The 22,137-nt window shown below is 45.0% G+C and overlaps 1 protein-coding gene across 5 annotated transcripts in view; it reads right to left on the reverse strand.

Moving 5' to 3' along the window:
* Positions 1-22,137, reverse strand: part of LOC138467666 (protein unc-93 homolog A-like) — a 366,337-nt gene that overhangs the window by 124,938 nt on the left and 219,262 nt on the right. For all 5 annotated transcript variants that reach the window (XM_069607849.1, XM_069607847.1, XM_069607850.1 and 2 more), the window contains 2 exons: positions 12,141-12,370; positions 2,511-2,639 (listed from right to left, as the gene is read on the reverse strand). In XM_069607849.1, the coding sequence (XP_069463950.1) occupies positions 2,511-2,639; positions 12,141-12,370 (359 nt within the window). The remainder of the gene's footprint in view (positions 1-2,510; positions 2,640-12,140; positions 12,371-22,137) is intronic.

Genomic DNA, 22,137 nt, shown 5'->3' on the forward strand with positions numbered 1-22,137 from the left:
AGTGAGTGGCCTTTGTCTATTACACTAATGTCTCGAAGCACATGTAACTTTGAAATACGTCTAGTTTTTGCTACTGATTAGTAGTTGGACACCCTTTCATAGGTAATCTGTATATAAGATCCCTAGAAGGCAATTAGGTTGCGCTGGAATATTTATAGTCACGCAGCTTGCTTTGCAATTATTGTCTGGCACTATTCAGCAAATAAACACTTTTGCAAACTCCCCATTTGGAAACCTCGCGAATTTGCATGTATAATGGATTTGCATACACAAAGGACCTTATTAAATTAAAACTACCTGGTCGGAAAAGTCATTTCAGAGTGCAATTACTAAAAAAGTAATCTTACTATACTTGAGTTAGTGAACAAAATGACCAAATGTCATGTTTTGCTGCCCACCCAACCATTTACACCTGTGGGCCCACAGGATCGCCAAATGGAAATGTCAGGGTGTTTTATTATGTTACAAGGGAGACAGTGGTTGGGAAGGTATTGTCTCGATCCACCCGTGTTCTCACACTTCCCTGGTCACAATGACACATACAGTGGCCTCTTGCAACATCTGAAAACTCTTAGGCCTCATCACGAGTTGGGCGGTAACACCGGCGCTAATTGCGCTGGTGCTATCTGCCCTACCGCCAAACCTCTGCGCGCTATTAGCGCTGGATCACGGGTTTGGCGGTATTGGAAGTCCCCATTCCCCACTGAGCCCATTCGGGAATGCACCATTCCCCATCGGGCTCAATGGGGAATTTTCGCGCTTATACCACCAGCGGATTTCCCGCCGGCGGTATGAGCGCGAATTTTCGGCGGATTTCCCCCCAGCTCAGAGCTGGGGAGAAATCCGCCAAAGCCCTGATTTGGCGGACCCTTAAATCCGGCGGTAATAGCGCTACTGCCGGATTTAAGGGTTACCGCCAAACTCGTGATGAGGCCCTAGACTGGTGTAAAGCTTTTCTAAATTTTGACAGTTTTCAATGTAGTATCAATGGCCCACTAGCACCACATCATCATACAGATCTGCAGGAAGGAGTATGGAAGGGCCAATGCACTTGTGAGAGACATGCGCTTTTGCTAATGCCTTCTTGAGGAATTCGGCAGAGGCTACGATTGGAAGGCTTTTTGTCTCACCAGCAGGAACCTCTTTCCAACACTGTTAGGTTTATGTAATCACTCGCATGAATCAGCCACTGGTAGCCTCGACCATTTCTGTATTACCGGTCAAATTACTTGAAGTAAATCAAAAAATAATTTCACTGGAAAAGCTGCAGTGAGTGTTCCTCTTTGTGATTCTGCATGCTCCATTAAAATATGCTTGACCTTTGGTCCTCTCTCACTATTTGGTACATGCATATGAAGCCACATAGTGGAACAGAAGTACTTTTGTGACCTAAGGTCTTGTACATTATAGGATGCATAGGGGGAGACTGTTTAGATCACAAAGTACAAAAATACTTTCTGCCAAGTTCCCCATGCTTTCATTCCAATGTCCCTTGTTGCCAGTCCATTCGGTGCTCAAGAGCTTCATTACGAGTATGCTGGTCTGGAAAAAGGTGCCGATAACAACGTGTACCGCACCTTTTCTGGACCGGCATACTGAGACTCTGCCGGTGGGGGCAGTGAACTACCGCCAGGCCTGACGCAGCAGGTAGTTTAGGCCCCTACTGGCAGATAATTCACTGAAGCACCGTCACCGCTCAGAACAGTGCCGGTGTTTCAGAGTTTGCCATCCCATGGACTCCATGGGAATGGGCACTTACTGTTATCCCGCTGTCCGCAATATCCCGGTAATGCCGGGATACCGAGCAGCGGAAACGGTAAGCCGAGATTGCCAGTAAGCCGTCAGTCGTACCAGCGGCTTACCGGCAATCTCGTGATGACCCCCACAGCCCTGAAAAAATGTAATGTAACCAAGCAAGGGCCATTTTACATTAGACACCAGATGAGAGGAGTTATGTGCTGAAAGGAATGTTGTCATTTACAGAGCTGTTTTAGTAGGAGGACCAGCTAAACCTTACCTAGTTTGACTAGGGTGAAGACATCACAACCCGCCTACTAAAAGCCAGTCACCACTGTCCATTCTCAGGAAAGTGCTCCCTTACAGATTAGATTTTCCTAAACTGTTTTCAATGCTCACCTTCATCACTGTCCAGTATTTCCTCGCATTGTGTCCCAAGATGCTTTTCATAGAGACATAAAGCTTATTATTAGACCACACTACAGTACTTTTTACTGTATTCTGCTGTGACATTTGAGGGAAGACTTGTCGCAACCAAAAACAAACATTTTTCCGAGTCCATTGTACTCTCTTTATGCATGACCTTCAAAACCTGATTTGGGTGGAAGTGCTGATTCATGGCCCATCAATGCCTTTTATGCATACTCCTTTAGACTGTAGGAAAACACTTCAGACATACCTAAGCCGTTTAGGAACTGGATATGCATTTTCTTTAACATGCTATACTCCTGATGCCCCCAGAAATGTATATATTACCCCAAGGAGACGCATACCTGTATAAACTCCCATCAGAGTGTAGATTAGGTCAATCGACGGTCGGGTCACTATTGTGGAATTTTCAGTCTCAACGATCATTCCCGGACAGTACCCTGCTCCACAGTATGTGTAGTTCAAAGCAGTTGCTGACAGGAAAAAGAATCCAAACGTAGCAATTAGCGATAGGAAGTTCTTACGACTTAATGATTATTGATGAGAGTTGGCCTCTACGTGTTTTGGACTAGGATCCCTCAGTATTGATTGTGCTAATGCTGATGGTAGTTGTAGTTTAAAACATCAAAGGAACATGCATTTTAAAAGTATGTTTGTTACAAGTTGTGGTGATAGGTAATTAGAGAACCTTTGACTTAACACATTAATTTTGTGATAGGTAGAATTCTATTTGTAAACATTGCAGAAGAAGGTGAAAGTATCATGTTATCCCACCACAGTTGGATTCCGTAGCCCCCTCAACATGTATTACCCATGGCTATGTCAGGCCAGCAGACACAATATTGATAAGTAAAAATATAGAAAGTTCAAATCAGTGAAAAAGTACAAAGAAAAATGTTTCAAGCTACGGAATGTTTTCAGATGAAAAATGGCATAATTTGTCAGCAAAAGTCATTCAAAAGTTCTGTTTCGGGAAAGAGACCGTGAAATGGAAGCAGGAGTAACCAGGAGGAGCAAGCTGGGAACTTGAACTTGCATAGATGAAAGACCCAACTCATATCTCAGACAGCAAGCTGGGAAGCTCGATGGTAGGCCCAATGTTTTTTTGCCAAATTCTGCCTTCTAGCCGATCCCAATTAACTTTTTTGGTCATTGGATTGGTTTTGATGCAGTATAACATGGAGGGGATTACTTTCAATTTGTAAAACCTTACCAGGGATAGAAGGGCGAAGCAACAGAAAGTAAACAGCAGTTTCTTCATTTGGCAGATAACATGATTCACCTTGATGTCTAAGGTGATCTAACATGACGCTAACGTTGGAAACGCCCTAAATTTGAAGCCCAAATATGTTATCACGTTGGCCATCGGAACTGGCTGTTTAGGTTCCAGCTGAAATTCGGAGAAAGTTTGTGAGGTCTTTTGAATTTCACTATCTGAGATTTAGCTGGATTTATTGTTAGGTCATTGGTGGTTGCATACTGCTCTAGGGCATTTAGTATTCTTTGTAGCCCAATTGGTGCATAGTGTAGCAGTACTAGGTCGTCTGCGTATGCGATCCAGTCAAGTCTTTATCACCCCAACTCTCGGGCTGTTTAACACAGAGGTTCTAATGGCTTCTCCCACATCTGCTAGATAAAGATTGAAGAGAAGAGAGGCTATTATGCACCCTTGGCAGACCCCCCCTTTTTTGTGGTTATCTCCTAGGTTAGATGCCCTTCAAGATTTAGTCTGACTTGTAAATTTGATTTGTCATGGAGCGTGACTATGATTGCTACAATTGACATTGGAATCCCCCACGCTTTCAGTTTGTTCCACAGGAGCTCTCAATTATGATGTCAAAAGCCTGTGAGAGGTCAATCCAGGTGCCATACATGATAGGACACCCTTTTCCCACCACTTCTCGTATACCATACTCATCAGTAGTCCATTTATTGATGTACCACTTTCCTTTTAAAAGCCCAGTTGGTGGTTGGATAGGACTCTGTTCTTTGTTGCCCACCCTTCCAATTTCACAAGTATCAGACCAGAGAAGATCTTGCTGTCAACATCCAACAGGAATATCCGGCAGTACTTCTTAGGATTTGCTTGGTTGTCCTTTTTGTAGATTGAAATGATGACGGCTCGTTTCCACGAGTCTGGAATATTTTTTTATTTCAGTATTTCCTCAGTCTGACTAGAATTGAGGCTCACAGGTCTATATCAAGTCTCATGGTCTGGTTGGAGAGACCATTAGGACCAGCTGCCCGGGAGGAGCAGGATTTCTTTATTAAACTAGTTATGTCCTCTTTTGTGATGTTGAGTTGCCATAGAGTATCCTTGCTAATTTTAAAAAGTTCACATGACGGTTTTTTGTAGAGATTGCCAAAGAAGTCACACCATGTTGACTCAGAGACAGCATTGCCCTGGATCAGGCCTTGTGGAGCATACAGGTTTTTGACTAGAATCCAAAAGTTTCTTGAGTCATTTTGTTGAAGAGACTCAAGCATGAATTCACCATCAGTCTGTATATGTGACTGTGGTTTCTTGACCAGTTTCTATAAGCATGTTTTAAAGATTTCAATTTTGCTGCATAGTCTGCACTGGTATAGTTGGCCCACTTGAGGGAGCGAATGGACTTCCTTAGGCTCTTTTTCTTTCCTACAGTTGGATGTCATATGCATGTTTGTGTTTAGTATTTACATTTCTTTTCCCTGATCTGGGAGAATTCAGTTCTGAGAGAAAATCTGTGAAAGGCTTCGGTGAACATAGTTTTTCTATTTGCAAGTCAGAAGCGGTTTCCCAGTGATGTTTCATTTTTTGATTCAAGACAAGTCCATTTTTTCTAAACCTCTGAATTTGGTTTTTGCCCCCATTGACGGCTATTTCCCATGCGTAGATGTTTGTTGTTGTGTTTCGCGTGAGTGCACATTTTGCTTCCAACATATCATGGTCACTGTTTGTCTATTGCAGGATTTGGAAGTTGGTGCATATGGAGAAGAGGGTATTGGATAGAAACATATAGTCAATAATTTAACCCTTTGTTCCCTGCTTCTATGTTAATTTTGGTGGAATGTCACCCTCTAGCCACAGTAAGCGCCCAATCATCCATGAACAGGAACCAGTGTTTTCCTTTGTTGTTTGCGTGGCCTGTTTTGATTTTCACACGTTATGTGTTGCTACAAATGCATTGTGAGTTCAGGTCGCCAGCGATGATCAAGGTGAAGTCTTCGTACATATTGTCAACACTAAGAATAACTCAGGGATTGCAAGAAGGATGTCTGATTTGTAGCCACAGGATTCCAATATAGGCAGATGACTGCTATCTTCACAGGGGCTAAGCTGTCATTATTTATTAGGCCAATGGCTAGGATGCCAGGATAGTCATTGCTGATAAGGGAGGATTTGGTATACTTGAATTGCGAATTTCGGGGTAGTTGATTAACAATTGAGAAGGCGTCTACTCCTATGTCTCTCATAAGCCATGTTTCCTGGAAGAGTATGAGTTCAAAGTTAAAAAATATATAGTTACATATTCTGAGGTCTTTAAATGAACTGGACCCACTTGTGTTCCAACATACCACACTTAGCTCTTCTTTGGCTAGAGATAGTCAGTTGCTAGTCCCAGTTTCACTAAGACCTGAGTGATTATTTCTAGTAGCAGGGGATAGATTTCCGTCTTTAGTGGTGAGTGTCCTTCTGTTGTCTACACTTTTGTATCCTGGCTGGTCCCATCTTTCTTTTGGTACTTGGTTTTGTTCCATCGTGGCTCTTTTGAATCACTCAAATCTGTCTCTTCTGTATCACCATGATCTCGTTCTGGGAGAAATTCTGTCACCTTGATGTTGACCTTGCTAAGTTTGTAGCTTGCATCCATCAGCTCTCTTGCACCCACCCACGATTTCAATCCAGGTTCCACAACGTGCGCAGGTTTTATATAGGGAAACCGCATACATTCAAGGTCCTGAGAAGAGAAAAAGTACAGTTCGGAATTTTTGGGAAAATGGTTATGAGAGTGCTTCTGTTGAATGCTTGGCCAGCTCTGCTATTCGCTGGACCTTCCATGCATACTCTTAGGATGCCAAAGAAATTCCCTTTAGTTGCATGTGTGATGTATTTGCCTTTCCGCTCTTCATTCCCTGGCTGACTATCGGTTGTTTGCTATGGGGAAATGGCTTTTTTCATTTTGTCCTTGGATCCAGGTCCGGCCAATTTGGGGTCACTTACTTGGTTATTTGGATCCCTGCCAATAAATTGCTGTTTTGGTAATGGTGCATTATCCTGCAGGCTTGCCCACAGTTTCGCACTGTTTAGCGCTTTCTTTATTTAGAAATATGGGGGCACGTTTTAATGTAGAATTGTGACCCAAATTGTTGCCTGTGGTAAAGTTCCGTACAAGTGGCTCATTAATGGCTGTTCGTCATTCTGTGGGGTTGTTTGAGAATTGTGTGTTTGTGCAGCTTGGTCCACTAGCTTCCCTACATGATGTTCTGTTGTACTTTTTTAGGGATGTCCTCGGAGCAGTTGTGTATGTATCAGGCAATAATGCTTCTTTTTGAGGTAGCAATAGTTTGCTAAAGAAACAGGAATTTTTTGCTCTTGTATTTTTGTATTTCTTAACTGTTTTGCATTGGCCGTCTTGCCTGAATTGGCCGATGAGGACGCAGATATTTTGCATGAGTCATTTGCTACTGGGGCCATGTTATCTTTAGATCCCTTGGCTTTCTTTTCTTTCCTTTCTTCTCTGAGAAGTTGTATTTTTGGAGGTGGATGATAATTGTGCGGGATGCGCTTCTTCTTTGGAGTCCAGAAGTGTAGAAGTAGAGTTGGTCTGGTTTGTTATGGGAACGCTCAAGTTGTCTCCTATTTGGGCAAGTCTCATAAATTCTTCCAGCACTGATTCTGACAGGGGTGTGTCATCCAGGTCACAATATATAACTGCGTTTTCATGGTGACATGCATTTGACCAATGCTCAAGGTTTCTTTGATCGCCTCTTCTTTAAGATCTTTTAGGGCATCTATTATTTTTGTACTCACGGTTGTCTGAATATCGACCACAGCTTGTTCGCATTTTTCTGTCTATGAGATCATCTCTGTTAGAGCCCCAGAATACTTCTGCACTTTGTCTTTCACCAGTCCGAACACGTTTACCAGCGAGTTGAGGACAAAACTTTGGGCAGACAATGTTGGCTTTCCCTGCATCTGAATAATCCTTTTCTTGGGACTGTAGTTGGTCTGGATGCATCGGAACATTCTCAGGCATCCTTTTAACCAAAGTTCCAATCTTGTTTGTCTTCTCTATATCTGTCCGTTCACTTTGAATAGCTGTGAGATGTGTTATTAAAAGAAGAGGGTAAGAGTCTGAGCAGATTCCACTGTGACCTATTTCCCCCCTTCTGCTGATCTCATGATTGTTTCCATCTGCCACTTGGCTTGCCATTCATTCTTTATCCAGTTCTGTTCGATTTATGTCTCCCACACACAGACTTCTGATAGGCAAGTAGTTGTTGATTTTGGCTCTACAGTGGCCGCTTGAAGGTATATTCCAGATGAGGGGCTGGAATAGGTTCTACTACAGTCATGGCAGGTTCTGCTATTGTGGCCTCCTCTGCTGTATCGAGTTTATGATCCTTCACACTGTTGTTTCTGTGTTCTCTATTTGATTTTTTTGCCAAAGTTTGCCAATTTCTCCGGTTTATTGAATTTAATTGGGGTCTGATCCCAGCTTTGCTCAAGTGGTGAGTGATCTGTTTCTAGGGCCCTTAGATCATCTTGGAGCAGGCCACTGCGAAGATTGTATGAGTAGGGCATGATTGGTGGGCACGTGGGTTTGCTCTTGGATTTTATATATTATATGGTCTTGATTTTGCCTCCTTTTTTCTTTCTTTTTGTTTGTTTGTTTAGTTTCCTTCTTTCTTTGCTATTTGTATTTTGAGTCTAGGGTTGGCTCAAAGGCACAAGTGGCCCGCAGTCACCAATCCACAAGTAGTTGAAGATGAATAGGAAAACACCAGGCAAGCACAGCAAAGAAGCCGGACACGACCCGGGCACTCCGAGGACTCCACGCTTAGATGGGACGCAAGAGAGAAAGCCTGCCGATGCGACTCAACAAAGGTAAGCCCCCCAATTGTAATGTTCGCTAGTTGGACAGGAGCTTTGGGGAAAGTGTCTTGGCATTGCTCGGCACGGCTCAATGGCATGCAGCTCGCAGCCGTCGTGCCTGAGGGGAGCGGGAGGTGAATGCCTTTCTTGAACCACATAGTATGCGACGAGGTGAGCAGAGCACACCTCAGAGTGAGCTTGAAACAGCTGAAATGAAGAAGGGGAGGCCTGCCGCCTATTATTCGTGAACTTATTAGGCTCTGCAGTGAGAGTACTGATCGCCTGTGAGTTCGAAGATTGAGGCATTACCGAAGGAAAGTCACTACACGAATGATTGCAAGCAGAAACACCACGCAAACTTGTTACTTGCCTCTTTTCCTGAATTCGTGAGTGGCTTATTGTCTGGAACGCCGAGCGTCAAAGAGGTTGATGGCTTGTAGCAGGTCCAGCAATCATGGTAGTCCCGGCAGACACGGAGTGCACAGCCTGCCTAACTCAGTCCAACTCCACTCCACTACGCGGTCTGTTGGAGTTTTTATGGGTTAGCTCCTCCTCTGTTACCAACACAGGTAGACTGGGAAAAAACACTGTGCCGACTGCACAGACTGCCTAACTCAGTCCAACTCCAACTTTGCATGAAATGCTAACTGCATGAAAGCCCTGCGGAAGCACTCTCAAATAATTATGTCACACTTAACGGAAATTTAGCATGCCGGCAGGAAACTCATCTGACCAAGCAGGATAAAGTATACTCACATCCCAGGTAATGTGACATAGTGTGCACTACAAGTGATGATAATCTTTTTCTTGACACTAATGGTGTAAGAGGTTATTCTTTGATTATTTGTATTGATTTTAACCTTATTTTTGATTGTACAGTACTCACACAAGTGATGAAAAAGCTGCACTTGAAAAACTATTAAACAAAATAATGGATTCCTTGGATTTTATAGATTGGTGGAGCTGCCATTATCATGTAGGTTAGGAATATATGTTTATTTTCTCACATACAAGAACATTATTTGCGTGTTGATATTGTCTCAGCTATCTTTTCAATTGTTAGGCATATCAACACAGACCATCAGACTGTCTTGATATCAAATAATCCTCCAGTCAAGATTCAGACACAGATAGAGCTTGTAAAATTCCCAGCTGATAGACATTTAATTGGAAACCAACCAGACTTTTATAATAATTTTCAGAAATAACTAATTCATGTTTCCAAAATGTATATAGATATCACCAATCCACTTATTCCTAAGGCTACATTTAAAGCCACGTTTTGATGAGACTTAGTTAGCTCATAAATCATTAGAGCTAACACTAAAAGTGGGAAAATGGAAATTCCTTGTGTATATCTAAAACTTGGCCCTTTGACGAGAGGTATCTCTGTTAATGATGAAAACATCAGAAATAAAATCCTATGTCCATGAAGGACTCTTGGTCAGTCTTAATATACAACCTAAAATTCAATATGACAAGAATGACAACTATGGTATGGTAATGGCGTATTTGTGATGTGAACTTCAAGGACAGTTAAGTATTTCTTAAATTAGAGAAGATGGAGAATGTCTAATGAGGGATCAAGTCAGAATCAAGGAAAGGTTTGCCAAGTATTTAACCAACCTTTATTCTAGGAAAGATAGCCCTGCACATAATGGGGGTTTCTGAATTGTATGAAGTGAAAAAAACACAGACATTCATGGCATACCGATAGTTATATTAAAGATTCCGAGTTAAGTATTTTATGTGAACTATTAAATTAATTGAATACTCTGGTAAGTCTCCAGACTCTTGGAAGCAGACATTTATTAGTGTCTTCTTGAAAAAGAACAAGGACCTGGGTTATAGCACCTGGTATTTTTTTATTATTTTGGTTAATGTGGACAATACGTTGTATCCCAAAATGCTGGCCATCAGGCTATCAAGAGTTTTTTTGGGTTTAATTCACTAACTAACATGGCTTCTTCCATGGACATGAAACCATGGATCCTACTCATCTAATCTTCACTGCAATTGTTGTGACTCACAGTAATAAGTTCTGTGGTTCTCATTTTTATAAATGCTGAACAAGGGTTTGATAGGGTCAGCTGAGACTCTCTGTGGGACGCCCTTCAGACCGCAGCTATATCTTGGTCATTTATTGCGAGACCTCATTCTGTGACTTGTTGCCCTTTTCATAGAATCATTTGCATCCCTCTTAAGGATTTTGTGTCTATTCCCCAATTACAGACTTCTTAAATTGTCTTATAGTTTATGCAGATGGTCCAGCCATTCTCATTTCAGACCTGTAGACTAAGCTGGCTAAACAATTCTCCTTAGTTAAGCTGATTTTATCAGCAGAAGGGTAATGTATGTCCATCAGGATTTATTTGGGAATGGGGTCCTCAGTAACCGTTTTATCTTCCCATGGCCACATTTTTAAACTACTGGCAGATAGGAATGTTTTTTTCTAAATATATACTCTTTAGTATAAGGATTGAGTAATCCCCCAGATGGATCTTTTATTTAATCCTGAGATCTGAGTAGGAGGAAGAGTGCACAGTATTATCAAATATTATTGTCTGATGTTAAACTTGGGCATGGGCCTATTTTACAGAGGTGGGTGGCTGTCTTTCCTGGTAACGGTAAGAATGAAGAAACAGTAACCTAAAGTCTTCGAACAGTCAAACTTGCCTATAGCTTTGAAAAAATGGCAAAAATAATGATGTGGAAAGGCAGTGATATAACTGTCTGCTCATGATGCATGCACATTGGAGCCAACATAATGTATATGTTAGTAGAGTATCCAAACCTGGCTTGGAGACAAATTGTGGCCCAAATAAGCAATATTCTTCATAAACGATTTCTTCTTGATACGGATATGGTTGTCTTTGGGGGATCAGCTGATAGGCTTAGGATAGAGTATCTGTTCTTTACTATAGTTCTTATTCTGGCATTGGGCTTCATTATGAGTTTGCCGGTCTGGAAACAACGGTACCGGTAAGCTTGCCGGTACTGTTTTTCCAGACCGGCAAACTATGAGTTCTGTGAGCGGGTGGCTTTCAGCCCGCCAGTTCCGGTGCATCCGTCCTCCCCATTCCCTTCGAGTCCAATCGGAAAATTCATGACTCCGGCGGTAGCCGTGCCAGTATTTACCAGCACAGCTACCGCCAACCATGTAATCACCCCCATTGTCTGTGATTTCCTATTTAGGAAAGGGCAGCTGCCCCCCTCAGGCTTCTAATTGGTTCAAAATTCACTTTTATCTGGAGACGAATTCTGAGAGTGACTTGTTTTTGTGCACCATTGCTTGCTATGAACGTGGATAATCGATGTTTCTGAAAGCTACATATTGGGTATTCTTTGAGGCTAATAATGATGCCATCTCCGCTGGCTAACATATATATTGACTGAATACTAGTATCACGCTGTAATACATATTATTTGCTTATACTCTGGGGTGAAATGTGTATTCCCCCTTGGTCTATGCATGTACCATTTGATTTAATGTTGTAACTTCATGTCAATAAAAAAATAAAAAAAAGTTCAGAATATATTATTTTCTCGATTTTTTAGAAGGGGAATAGTTTTACTGTTGTGTCGTGAATAATGGCCCTTGACATGAAGGTTTTGAAACAGTTAGCAATTTATGTGGCACAGGCCACAACACCATAACATAGCTTAGCTGAGGCTCCCTTCCAGGAGATGTTGATGTGTCACGTTCAATGGTAAAATGATAGTTGCAGAAGTAGGCATATTGCTCTGACTAAATATGTGTGTTGTTCATTACTGAGTTGAAATGAGCACATGTATAATAATGAACCAAACAAATGACACAGAGTGGGGTTAAGTAAAATACATCGGGAAGGAAGTTTTTAGAATGACAACACGTGCATATAAATAGTATATTTACCGCTAGTATAACTCTGGGAAAATATCAAAGAAGAAATTAGATTCCCCCATACACCCGATGACTGGTATATTAGGAAGAAAATGCCAAAGAAGTGGTTGACAACGTCCATCTTGTCCTTCCCTTGTCGCTCTGCATATCTAATTCCAGTTGTTGTGAGGTAGGTGCATTTTGAAGCCCACAGCGGGCCTCCGCCGAATCCCAGGATTATGGATGTTGGAATCAAAGTGTACCTGAAAAAAGCAAAAAACATGTTCTAAACACATTTTGATTGTACGAATTCTTCATTAAAAGTCTACTTCCCACCAATGATTTGGAATTGGAAATTGTATGTAATCCCCTTGCATACTATGGCATTATAATATTGAGGAAATACTGCAAACTGCCATGTTTAAATAACTGTATTCTTCTTGTACAAGGTGAAGCTTTAGGCTTACCTATGCATGCCATTGCAATGAACGCTATTTGTCTAGAGTGTAGCTATGCTCTCCTTCACAACTCTCGCTTCTGACATGTTTCCCTTTTAGCTTATGGAAGCGTGTTTTAGGGTCCCACTTTCTTAGGAAAAGCAGCATTAGTAGACAGAGGTCATCATACTGTAAGCGTTCTTGCCCGCCTCACAGCGTGTATGAATCTTTGAGGAGTATATTCAACTTCACTAAATGTATCACGTTATGCTGTCCTCCCTGATGTCTAACGTGTAAGAACGCAGCTGGTAACAATGACTTGTATAAGAGAGTGGTGAACGGAGGGAGCGGGGTCTCACCTGCGCCGAAGACACATACTGTAATTGCTTTTTTTTGTCTCGCTGTTCACCTATTATTAATACATTGTTCACCAATCCACCGGTCAGTGGTCATTTTTCCACAACAATAGGCTATCTGTTGGACCATTAATTCTTTTGACCCAATCTGTGTTGCCTTTTGTGATTCTTTCCTTAGAGTTTGTTCTTCCAAAGTACACTCACACACACAAAGTAGGGGTTAAATCCATAATATAAGTACCAAGCGCCATAAGGGGCAACCGTGGGTGAGCCTGTGGCAGAGGTCCCCCACGTTGTCCTGAGACCTGTGTAGAGCTTCATCTGTCTTGGTTCTCAGGGGTCACTTAAGATCTTTTGCTGATCTTTTTTGTTTTATGCCTCTATGGGTACCTTGCACAGCATGTTGGACAACACACCTTTCTAGGCTGTGTGACAAATGGGCCAATTAAATTTCCAGTTTAACTTCAACTTTTTTGCAGGGTTCTCACAAAAGCTCGGTTGTGACTATCAATGTCAAAATCGTGGTATTGCTTAAGTATTACTGATTCTAGTATGCCAAGGACTTTGCACTCCTGGCTCTCCTTTCTTATAAGCTGTGTCTCATTGTAGAGATGGCTCTGGAGTTAGGGTTTGGTTTTATTATGTGTTGTCATTTAGACAGGCATGCCTTGACGATTTATTCTATAAACGTGTGGGTTAACTGATGAGCCATGTGTATTGTGTCATAGTAACACTTTTATAAATGATCATACTGCACCCCTGAACCACTGACAACCTACTAAATGCACATTTATTCTTTCAGAAGAATTGCCAAAACCTCATAATGTGCTTATATTTTCAAGTCATGTATTAGAATTAATCAAAGGTGTTCAAAGTGTTGAATATTCGTAAATAACAAACATATACACATTATTTTGGATGATATAATCTAAAACAAAGATTCCAGTAATTAATTTTGTGTCCTTGTAAGTGCTTATTTTCCACCTTAAACAAATGTCTCTGTTGCATTCATGAGTGTCGCCAGATGAATTTGTTTATAAGCATAAATTGCAATACTGAGTTCACATGATGACTTTAGACAGAACCGAGTATTCAAATGATAATAAACGTGATGTCTTTCATTTGAAGCTGGCTATACAAAAAACAGGTTGCATTAATGAGTCTGTATCACTTCTAGCAAAATTATAGTTATTTCATGCCATTTTTGAGAAATCAACATGTCACTCCTGTCTTCTTTCCCAGCAACCGTCTGTGCTTGTAGAATAGTAGTATGTAGCGCAGGACCAACCCAAACCCTAAGCATTGTACACCTTCTCTGGTTAGGCTACCATATTGTGGCCAGCAATACAAAGGCAAGAAAGATGGTTACCATCGATGACAGATGGTCATCTATCGATGATAGATGGGCCAGTAGGCTGTGGAGCCAGAAGGACAGTTTGAGTCACTTCAGTCCATATCATACCAATTGGCAGCATGCTGCCTAAACTAACCAGCACTACAATCCGAAGCCCAGGCAGGAGGGTAGGGGCTTAAGTTATTTTGTGAGAGGTGGTGTGGTTATAGGAGAGAATTTGCATCCTTATTTCAGCAGACAGGCAAATGTATAAGTTCCTACTTCGCAATGTCAGATGGAATTCTCACAGGTAGTAGGACATTAAATTTGACTAGTTAGAGGAATTTAGATCGAGATTCTAAACACTACTGTATTTAAGTTAAGCAGGAGTTTTCATGATATAGGACATGTGCTTCGGGACAATGCTTAATTTTGGGGGGTGTTTGTCAGGGCTCAGCTTTGGGGCTTATTTTGAGTACAAGAACCTATTGTCTCTGACTCCGTTTGATTATGATGTGGGGGTTTTGATAACTTTATTATTTCACCTGCCAGTCGGTCATAGTCGCACAAAAATCAATAACAGGGCTTGTTCGTCCGCATCCCGTGCCAGCTTATTTTTATTTATAAAGCTGATGAATCACGCAGATGTTGTGCGCTAGTTATCCATTTTGCATTCTTCAACTTGTAGATTTCTTTTCCTATAACAAATTCAGGACTACAAGTAATATAAAGCAAAGAAAACCAGATAATCTACTAGCTCATGGAATGGTGAAACTTGACAGTTATGGTGGAATAGCTGGCGTGCATCACACATAGCTTTGGTGCTGCTGAGCCTTTGCAGGTGGGGATACCAAGCAGTCATATGCAGGGCCTTGTTCGCAGACAGATTGGAGTGCGCCAATATGCAGGTTTGCGCCAGACTGCCAACTTATTGGGGTCCATTCATGGAGCAAACGTGCGCCGAAAATCCCAGCGCAAGCAGGCGCAAGCGTGAGAAACCCAGCGCACGCGCACGTGTGCGATTCAAGGAAGACGCTGCGCATATTTCCCGCTGTCCGTGCGGCAAATCCTTGCATGGCGCACGCGGGCACACACTCCACCAAACGGCGTGCGCTAGGCGCACAGCAAAAGCACACATAGCGCGGCGCACTCAACCAAAGTGGGCGGAACAGTGGGCGTAACACGCGGAATGGGGAATAACGCGTGAAAAAGAAGGCGTAACTGGGGAAGTACAACACGGAACGCCCACATGCACGCTAACAACCCATATTCATGGATTCGAATACGGGAAACCCGCGCACGGCAAAAGACGCACACAGGCATCAACGCGTCCGCCACACGAAGGCAGGCGGAAGCGTCCCCGTGCACAGTATAAAAGTGCGCGCAAACAACAAACACGTATATACAGCTATGATGAATGCCCCATTTGTCTCAGCACTGATCGTGGGACACCGCAGGAGGAGGAGAATAGACAGGGCACGCATTTTCGCACCACGGACAAGCCTTTTTGGGATGCCTGACGACCAGATCTACGGCAGGTATAGGTTTCGACCCCATATCCTAGACCTGGTCAGGGAGTGGGAAGATGACCTTACATCCCCCACCCTTTGCTCCCAAGCATTGAGCCCCTTGGAGAAGGTGCTCAATGTCCTGCATTTCTTGGCCACTGGGTCATTTCAGCAGACTACTGCCATAGTGGGGGAGGATCTCACAGGCCACGCAGTCACGCTGCCTACACCAGGTACTGGCAATCATGACAGCGCGCCCCTCAGTCCGCAGGCACATATACATGCCCAGAACACCCGCATAAAGGCAGGCCATTGTCCTGGATTTTTACAGGGTGGCACACTTCCCCAAAGTGCTCAGTGCCATAGATTGCACCCATGTGGCCCTACGTCCACCTAGGGCCACTGAGCACATCAACCGAAACCGCAAGCACTGGCATTCCATCAATGTACAGGTGGTATGCGATGCAAAGGGAATCATCACCTCTGTCTATGCAAACTACCCTGGCTACACCCATGACAGTTTCATATACAGAATGTCCGCCCTGAGCCGAGCTCTGGAAGCTGGGCAGCATGGCGACACATGGCTCCTAGGTGAGTACAAATGCCCTTGTACATGCATGCATGTCACACACACACACACACAAATACACAAACCCCAATAATCACAACCATTTACGCCTCCCCAGGGGACAGTGCCTACCCGCTGAGCAACCACATGATGACGCCAATCCGGAACCCCACCACACCACCCCAGGTAAGATACAACGCCGCCCATATTGCAACCAGGGCCATAGTGGAGCACACATTCGAAGTGCTCAAGTCACGTTTCCGCTCCCTTGACCGCTCTGGCGGGCAGCTACTCTATGCACCCCCATTGTGCAGGATCATTGTGGCAGCATGTGTCCTGCACAATGTTGCAACACGGCAGGGCGTACCGGTGGACATGGTGGTGCCCCCACATCCCCAACCACAGGCACAGGTGCTGCCATTGGGAGGGGACAGGGCACGTGGCGAGGAAGCCCGGACCCAGCTTGTGGCCACATTTTTCACCTAAACTCCCACCCCTGCGGAGTGCACACAGACCTGGCACATACCAGGTGACAATCGATGATGACAAAGAGACAGTCAACTGTCACAACCTTACCACCCTGAGATTGTTGCCATGGAAGTGCCACATTGTCTGCATCCCTAGCTACTTAAACACAAGCTATCCTGTGTGACCAAAAGGCACACATATGACATATGACATGACATGTTATGACATTTGTAACGTGCCTATACACAAGTGTTTCAAGGTGCAACGAGGCAGGGAGGGGGGAACAAGGGAAGACAGACAACGATCCTACTAGGCCAGGTGTCATTTAGATTGCGCAAGTGCAGGGGTAGGGGGAATGGAAAAGTGCAAGGGGGAGTGGAGGGGGGAAGTGCAGTACAGGGTAAGTAGAATAAAAAACAAATAAATAGGTCAGCTGGTGGCAACTGCAAAGGTAAGTGCAGACAAGTGCTGGGAAGGGGGGGCTGTAGGGATAGAGAGACAGTCCCGCAGTGCAGGGGTTGCCAGGGAGGCAGTGCAAGTGGAGAGTGGCTGGGCAAGGGACCGAGGTTGGTGAGAGTGGCCCAGTTGCAGATTCAGTGCAGTTTCAGTGAAGAATTTAGCAAGGGAGAGGGAGAGAGAAAGCAGAAGCAAAGAGGAAGGTTTTGAGGTGCTTCCGGAACCGGAGATGGTTCTCCTCAAGTTCCAGTGAGGCAGGAAGGCTGTTCCAGAGGGAGGCCCCTGCCGCAGAGAGAGATCTACCCCCAGCTCGTTGCTTCGAGAAGCGGCTGACCCTGACATGCAAGGTGTGAATCACACACACCTGCAAAACAGGCCATGACCATCACTGTTATGTCACTCAAGCCCTCCCAAACCACAACATGACATGGCAAGCAATAGCCATACACCAACACAGTACCAATAAGGTACACATTGCCATGTTACAAATGTACATTGGCATCAGACAATGATGCCTGACATGGAATCAGATGAAATGACTGACCAACAACCTCCCACCCAAAATAAGTCATTCCTAAATGCATTACAAAAGTTGTAGCCGTAACATAACAATGAATGCCTGTCTACATGCACATTGTGCATTGCAAAATCAAGCCTGCAGCTTCTGTGTGCTGTGTCCAACTCCTGCAACACACTGCACAGCGCACAGCACAGTAAACAGCTATTGTGTGTGATGCACACCCTGAGCATCACATCTAAGCGACAAACCACATCAAAAAGCAAATTAGGCATGTACAGGATCCATAATTGGTCACAGAACATGTGCTGCAGGGACACAGTGGGCACCAGAAGGCAAACAGAGTGTACACGTGGACATACAAGGGTGGTTGTACATGTAGTGCATCATAGTGCGAGTGTGTGGGTCAGTAAGGACATGCACTCAACATATGCATGTGCAATCAAGTGACCATCAGTGTCCTCTACACGTCACATGTGAACATTCACCATGTGTACACCCCAGCATGTCAAACCACAACTATCCCCTCACACCTGAAAGGTAAACACAACACATGAACAGGCATTGATCAGCAGAACACATCATCTACATAGGATACCACAATTACAATGTCAGGATTCCCATCACACTGCAGGGCAAGGCAACTATCAACAACAACCCCCCCCCCTTCCCTCACAAATCACCATGACCCACTGAACAACTGCACCTGGGTCATGGAGCCTTCAACCCTCAATTTCACCTGGCCACAGGATCACCATTCCTCTTCGTCACCATCTCCCACCTTGTGTGTAAAAAGGTGCCTGCACCCTCAGAGTCCACCTTCATTTGCAAAAACACAAAATCCAAGGCAGAAAAACGAACCAGAACAGCCTCCAGTAGATGACTTGAAGTAGCAGTACCTCACAAAGGCCAAGTACTACCATAATGATGTAACAACCAAGGTAGCACAGTAAAACAATGTCACAACAGGATGTGAACCATGTGTGGTACATAACATAGAATGATGCACCACGAACGGATGTGTACTGTCACAGCTCCCGTGTACAGGCGCAGGAGTGGCACGAACCAACCACCCCCACCGTGTCCCGGGTGCCTGCAAGGTCAAACTCACACAGGCCTCTGAGACCCTTGTAGGGAAGGAGGGTCAGGGATATGCAGTCGGGACAGGCGTTGGCACACTGGATAACTGGAATGAGTGGCAGGAGAGGGGAGGAGGAATGACACGTGAAAGTAGGGAATGCACGAAAATGTACTACCTGCATGAACACATACACAATCCTAACAAACTTGTACATCATTGTCAGGGCCTTCCGGAGTCCAGGCTTAGGAGTGGCACGAACCAACCACCCCCTCTAGGGTTTTGGCACCTGCAAGCTTGGGGTTTACACAGGCATCCGCAACCCCAGCGTGGAAAGAGGGTTAGGGAACGTTGGTTGGATAGGTACGGGAAGCAGGAACACCAGGTAGAGGGTACAGGGTTTAGAATTGGATAGGACTCCGGGTGATTAGGGGAAAAAAAACATACCAAATTGAATTGCACATTCATCCATGCATTAGTGCACTCCCCAGCAAGCCTATGCAGAGCAGTTTGAAAGAAAAACAACAAGACACTTAGCTCTGGTTTTGAGTGCTGGCCTCCTGCCTGCGCACTCTCAGGTCCGGTTACAGGACCCCTTCAATGCTGCAAAGAGAGCCACAGTTAATAATCTGTGCGTGCCCATAACACAAAAACACACCACCAAATATGCCCCATAGCACCAAACTACTCTACAAACAGACAATCTGGTGTGGATGCTTCGTACCCATATGTAACATTACCCCTGTGATGGGTCATACACAGTCAATGCAGTAAGTCAGCCGCCGGTGGGTGCGTGGCAAATGGAACACCAATGTGTCACAATTCACACAACATGCAATGTTCCCTGGGTAAGCAGACAGACCCATATAGCAAGGCATGACTTCAGAACAAGTCGTGTTCCACCATGACCGAAACAAAGTAGGCAGTGCATGTTTCAAAATGTACATGGAAATGAAATGCACTGCACCCGAGTATGTCCCTTGCTGTATGTCCCTGTGAGGTGCTCCTTTCCATGTCTCGGAAGGCTACATGGGTGATACAAGTGCCTCAATGGACCTTGGTGTACCGGAGGGTATGTGCCACTGCCCCTGCAGGTTCCCCAGACAACCTTACAATCAACAGCCATCAGTCCACCAACACATCTGAGCTGTATTGTGTGCTTCAACACCAATATTCATCCAAGCTCACCCTCAGTGCTGCTACTAAGCCTGCATCTGCAACTGGCCCGGTGGAAGCTTTGCTGTGTTGTGGCCCCCCTGTGCTGCTCACCTTGCCTGGAGTTCCTTGGAACACGTCAGCAGTTCTAGGATGTATGTCTGCAATCCCTGTGCCTCTGCTTGCGCACACATGTGCATGTGGGCACCAACAAACGTGTCCAGAATCCAGACGTCCAATGGGCCATGTCTGCTGGCAAAGGTGGTCTGGAGGCTCATCCCCCTGCAGAAAGGGCATGAAACACATGATTAATGCTTTAAAGTCATCTGTGTGTGTCTCTTCAGGCATCTCATTACTGGACCATGTCAGAGACGTACATCAGAAATCACACCATCAGTCCGTCTTTCACATCCAAAGTGTGGAACACACTATCTACGGCATGAATTGCAACAAGCACGTGTACAGTAAAGATAAGAAACATACTACAAAATGCATAGCAATGAATGTACACATTAATCATGAAACACCCCATCTAGCAAAAGCAGAACAGTGGTCAATAACACCGCAATCATCCCCACTAGGGGTGTTAACACAAGTTACACAGCACCAGACATGCCACAGATATGACAGTCCAAAGCCCTTGTGTAATAGGCTGTTACACCGAACCATCCTTGCGAGCCCATGGATAAGGGAGGCAGCAGTGGCATATGTGAGTCAAGGACCCCAAGCAGCAAACACATACACAAGACAAGCCTGAAGGGCCCAGCTGGAACAGACAGTGGATGCTTTCAAAAGCCACAAAGCACCGCACCGTCACATGAAAGCACAATAGACAAGCAATTTTTAACTATATTAACTAATTACACTAAATATGAAAAACCTACATTACCTAATTAAACGAACTTTCAAACAGAAACTTAACTAACTAAACTAAAAGGAAAATCAAAAATGGCCACATACGACCCAGTGGGGAGGGGAGGCACCCAGGAGCGGGGAGGTACAGGGTGCTGCTCAACACCCACATGCGATGATGCTGAGCCAAAAAAAAAAACTCCATGGGCTCAACGCCTGCACAGCCCGACCTATGTGGGAGATAGATGGTCGTCCGAGTCTGGCTCATCCTGGAAAGGAGGACGTGGCACAGTAGCCTGGCCACGCCTAGCCGCAGCTTGCCCCTCGACGGCAGCAAGTCTGCCGGACGGGTGAGTCTGGTTCTGTGTGGCGATGTGACGTAGGTCTGCATGCAGAACCTCACGTGTTACACGTGCTTCCTCTTGCAGGTAGCACGTGTAACATGGAGTTCCTCCTGCAAGGCCTGGCTGGAAAACCGCTGCACCTCCCGGCAAGCCTGTAGCTCAGCCGAGATGGTACGCTCAAGCTGTGCAAACCTCTCCTCTGCCCGCTGCCTCTGGGACATCATAAGGACACCCAGAGTGGATTTGAGGGAAGCATACTCCTCCCTCAGGGCATCCATGTGCGCCTCTGCGTGAGCAGCAATTGCTTTACGCAGAGACGACATTTCAGCCTGGCGTGCCCTGTCTGAGGCCGCCATGCCCAGCCTGAGCGAGCGGGCCGTGGACCGTGCCGCCTTCTGCTGGAGAAGCACCTGCCTAGTAGGGGGGAGCACAGATCGGGCCACACGCTCCATGCTCTCAGCGATGTTCTCCATTGCTGCCCCCTGCCGTTCTGAATTGACAGTCATGTCTTGCTCCCACTCAGTATACTGCGGTTACGCGCGGCGACCGCGTTGCTGGGCTTGACCCCTGCGGGACCCAAGGACCGGGTGTCCTCGCTGTGTTGGCACCGCCTGCGACTGCACGACTACATGCCCCCGTCGATGTGATGTCCCAGGCACATCAGTGACTGGTGTGGAGGGTGACCCTGCGTCCCGATCCACCACGGGCGGAGGAACCAAGACTGTCTGATCCCTCAGTACAGGTGTCGCAGACAGAGGAGTGTCCACATCAGAATCACTCACTCCTGACACATGGACTTGATGCTCATCCAACTCGACATGGACGTCAGAGTCGTCATCAGGGCTGGACTCATAGGCAGCCAGAGACAAGATGGACTGTAGCACTTGGGGGGTTTCGTGGCCTACCACCCCACGACCCCCACTTGTGCCGGGTTGATGTAGTGGTAACAACCCTGTGT

This window comes from Ambystoma mexicanum, chromosome 4q, assembly GCF_040938575.1.
Source record: "Ambystoma mexicanum isolate Mex_15411 chromosome 4q, UKY_AmexF1_1, whole genome shotgun sequence".
Lineage (NCBI taxonomy): Eukaryota > Metazoa > Chordata > Amphibia > Caudata > Ambystomatidae > Ambystoma > Ambystoma mexicanum.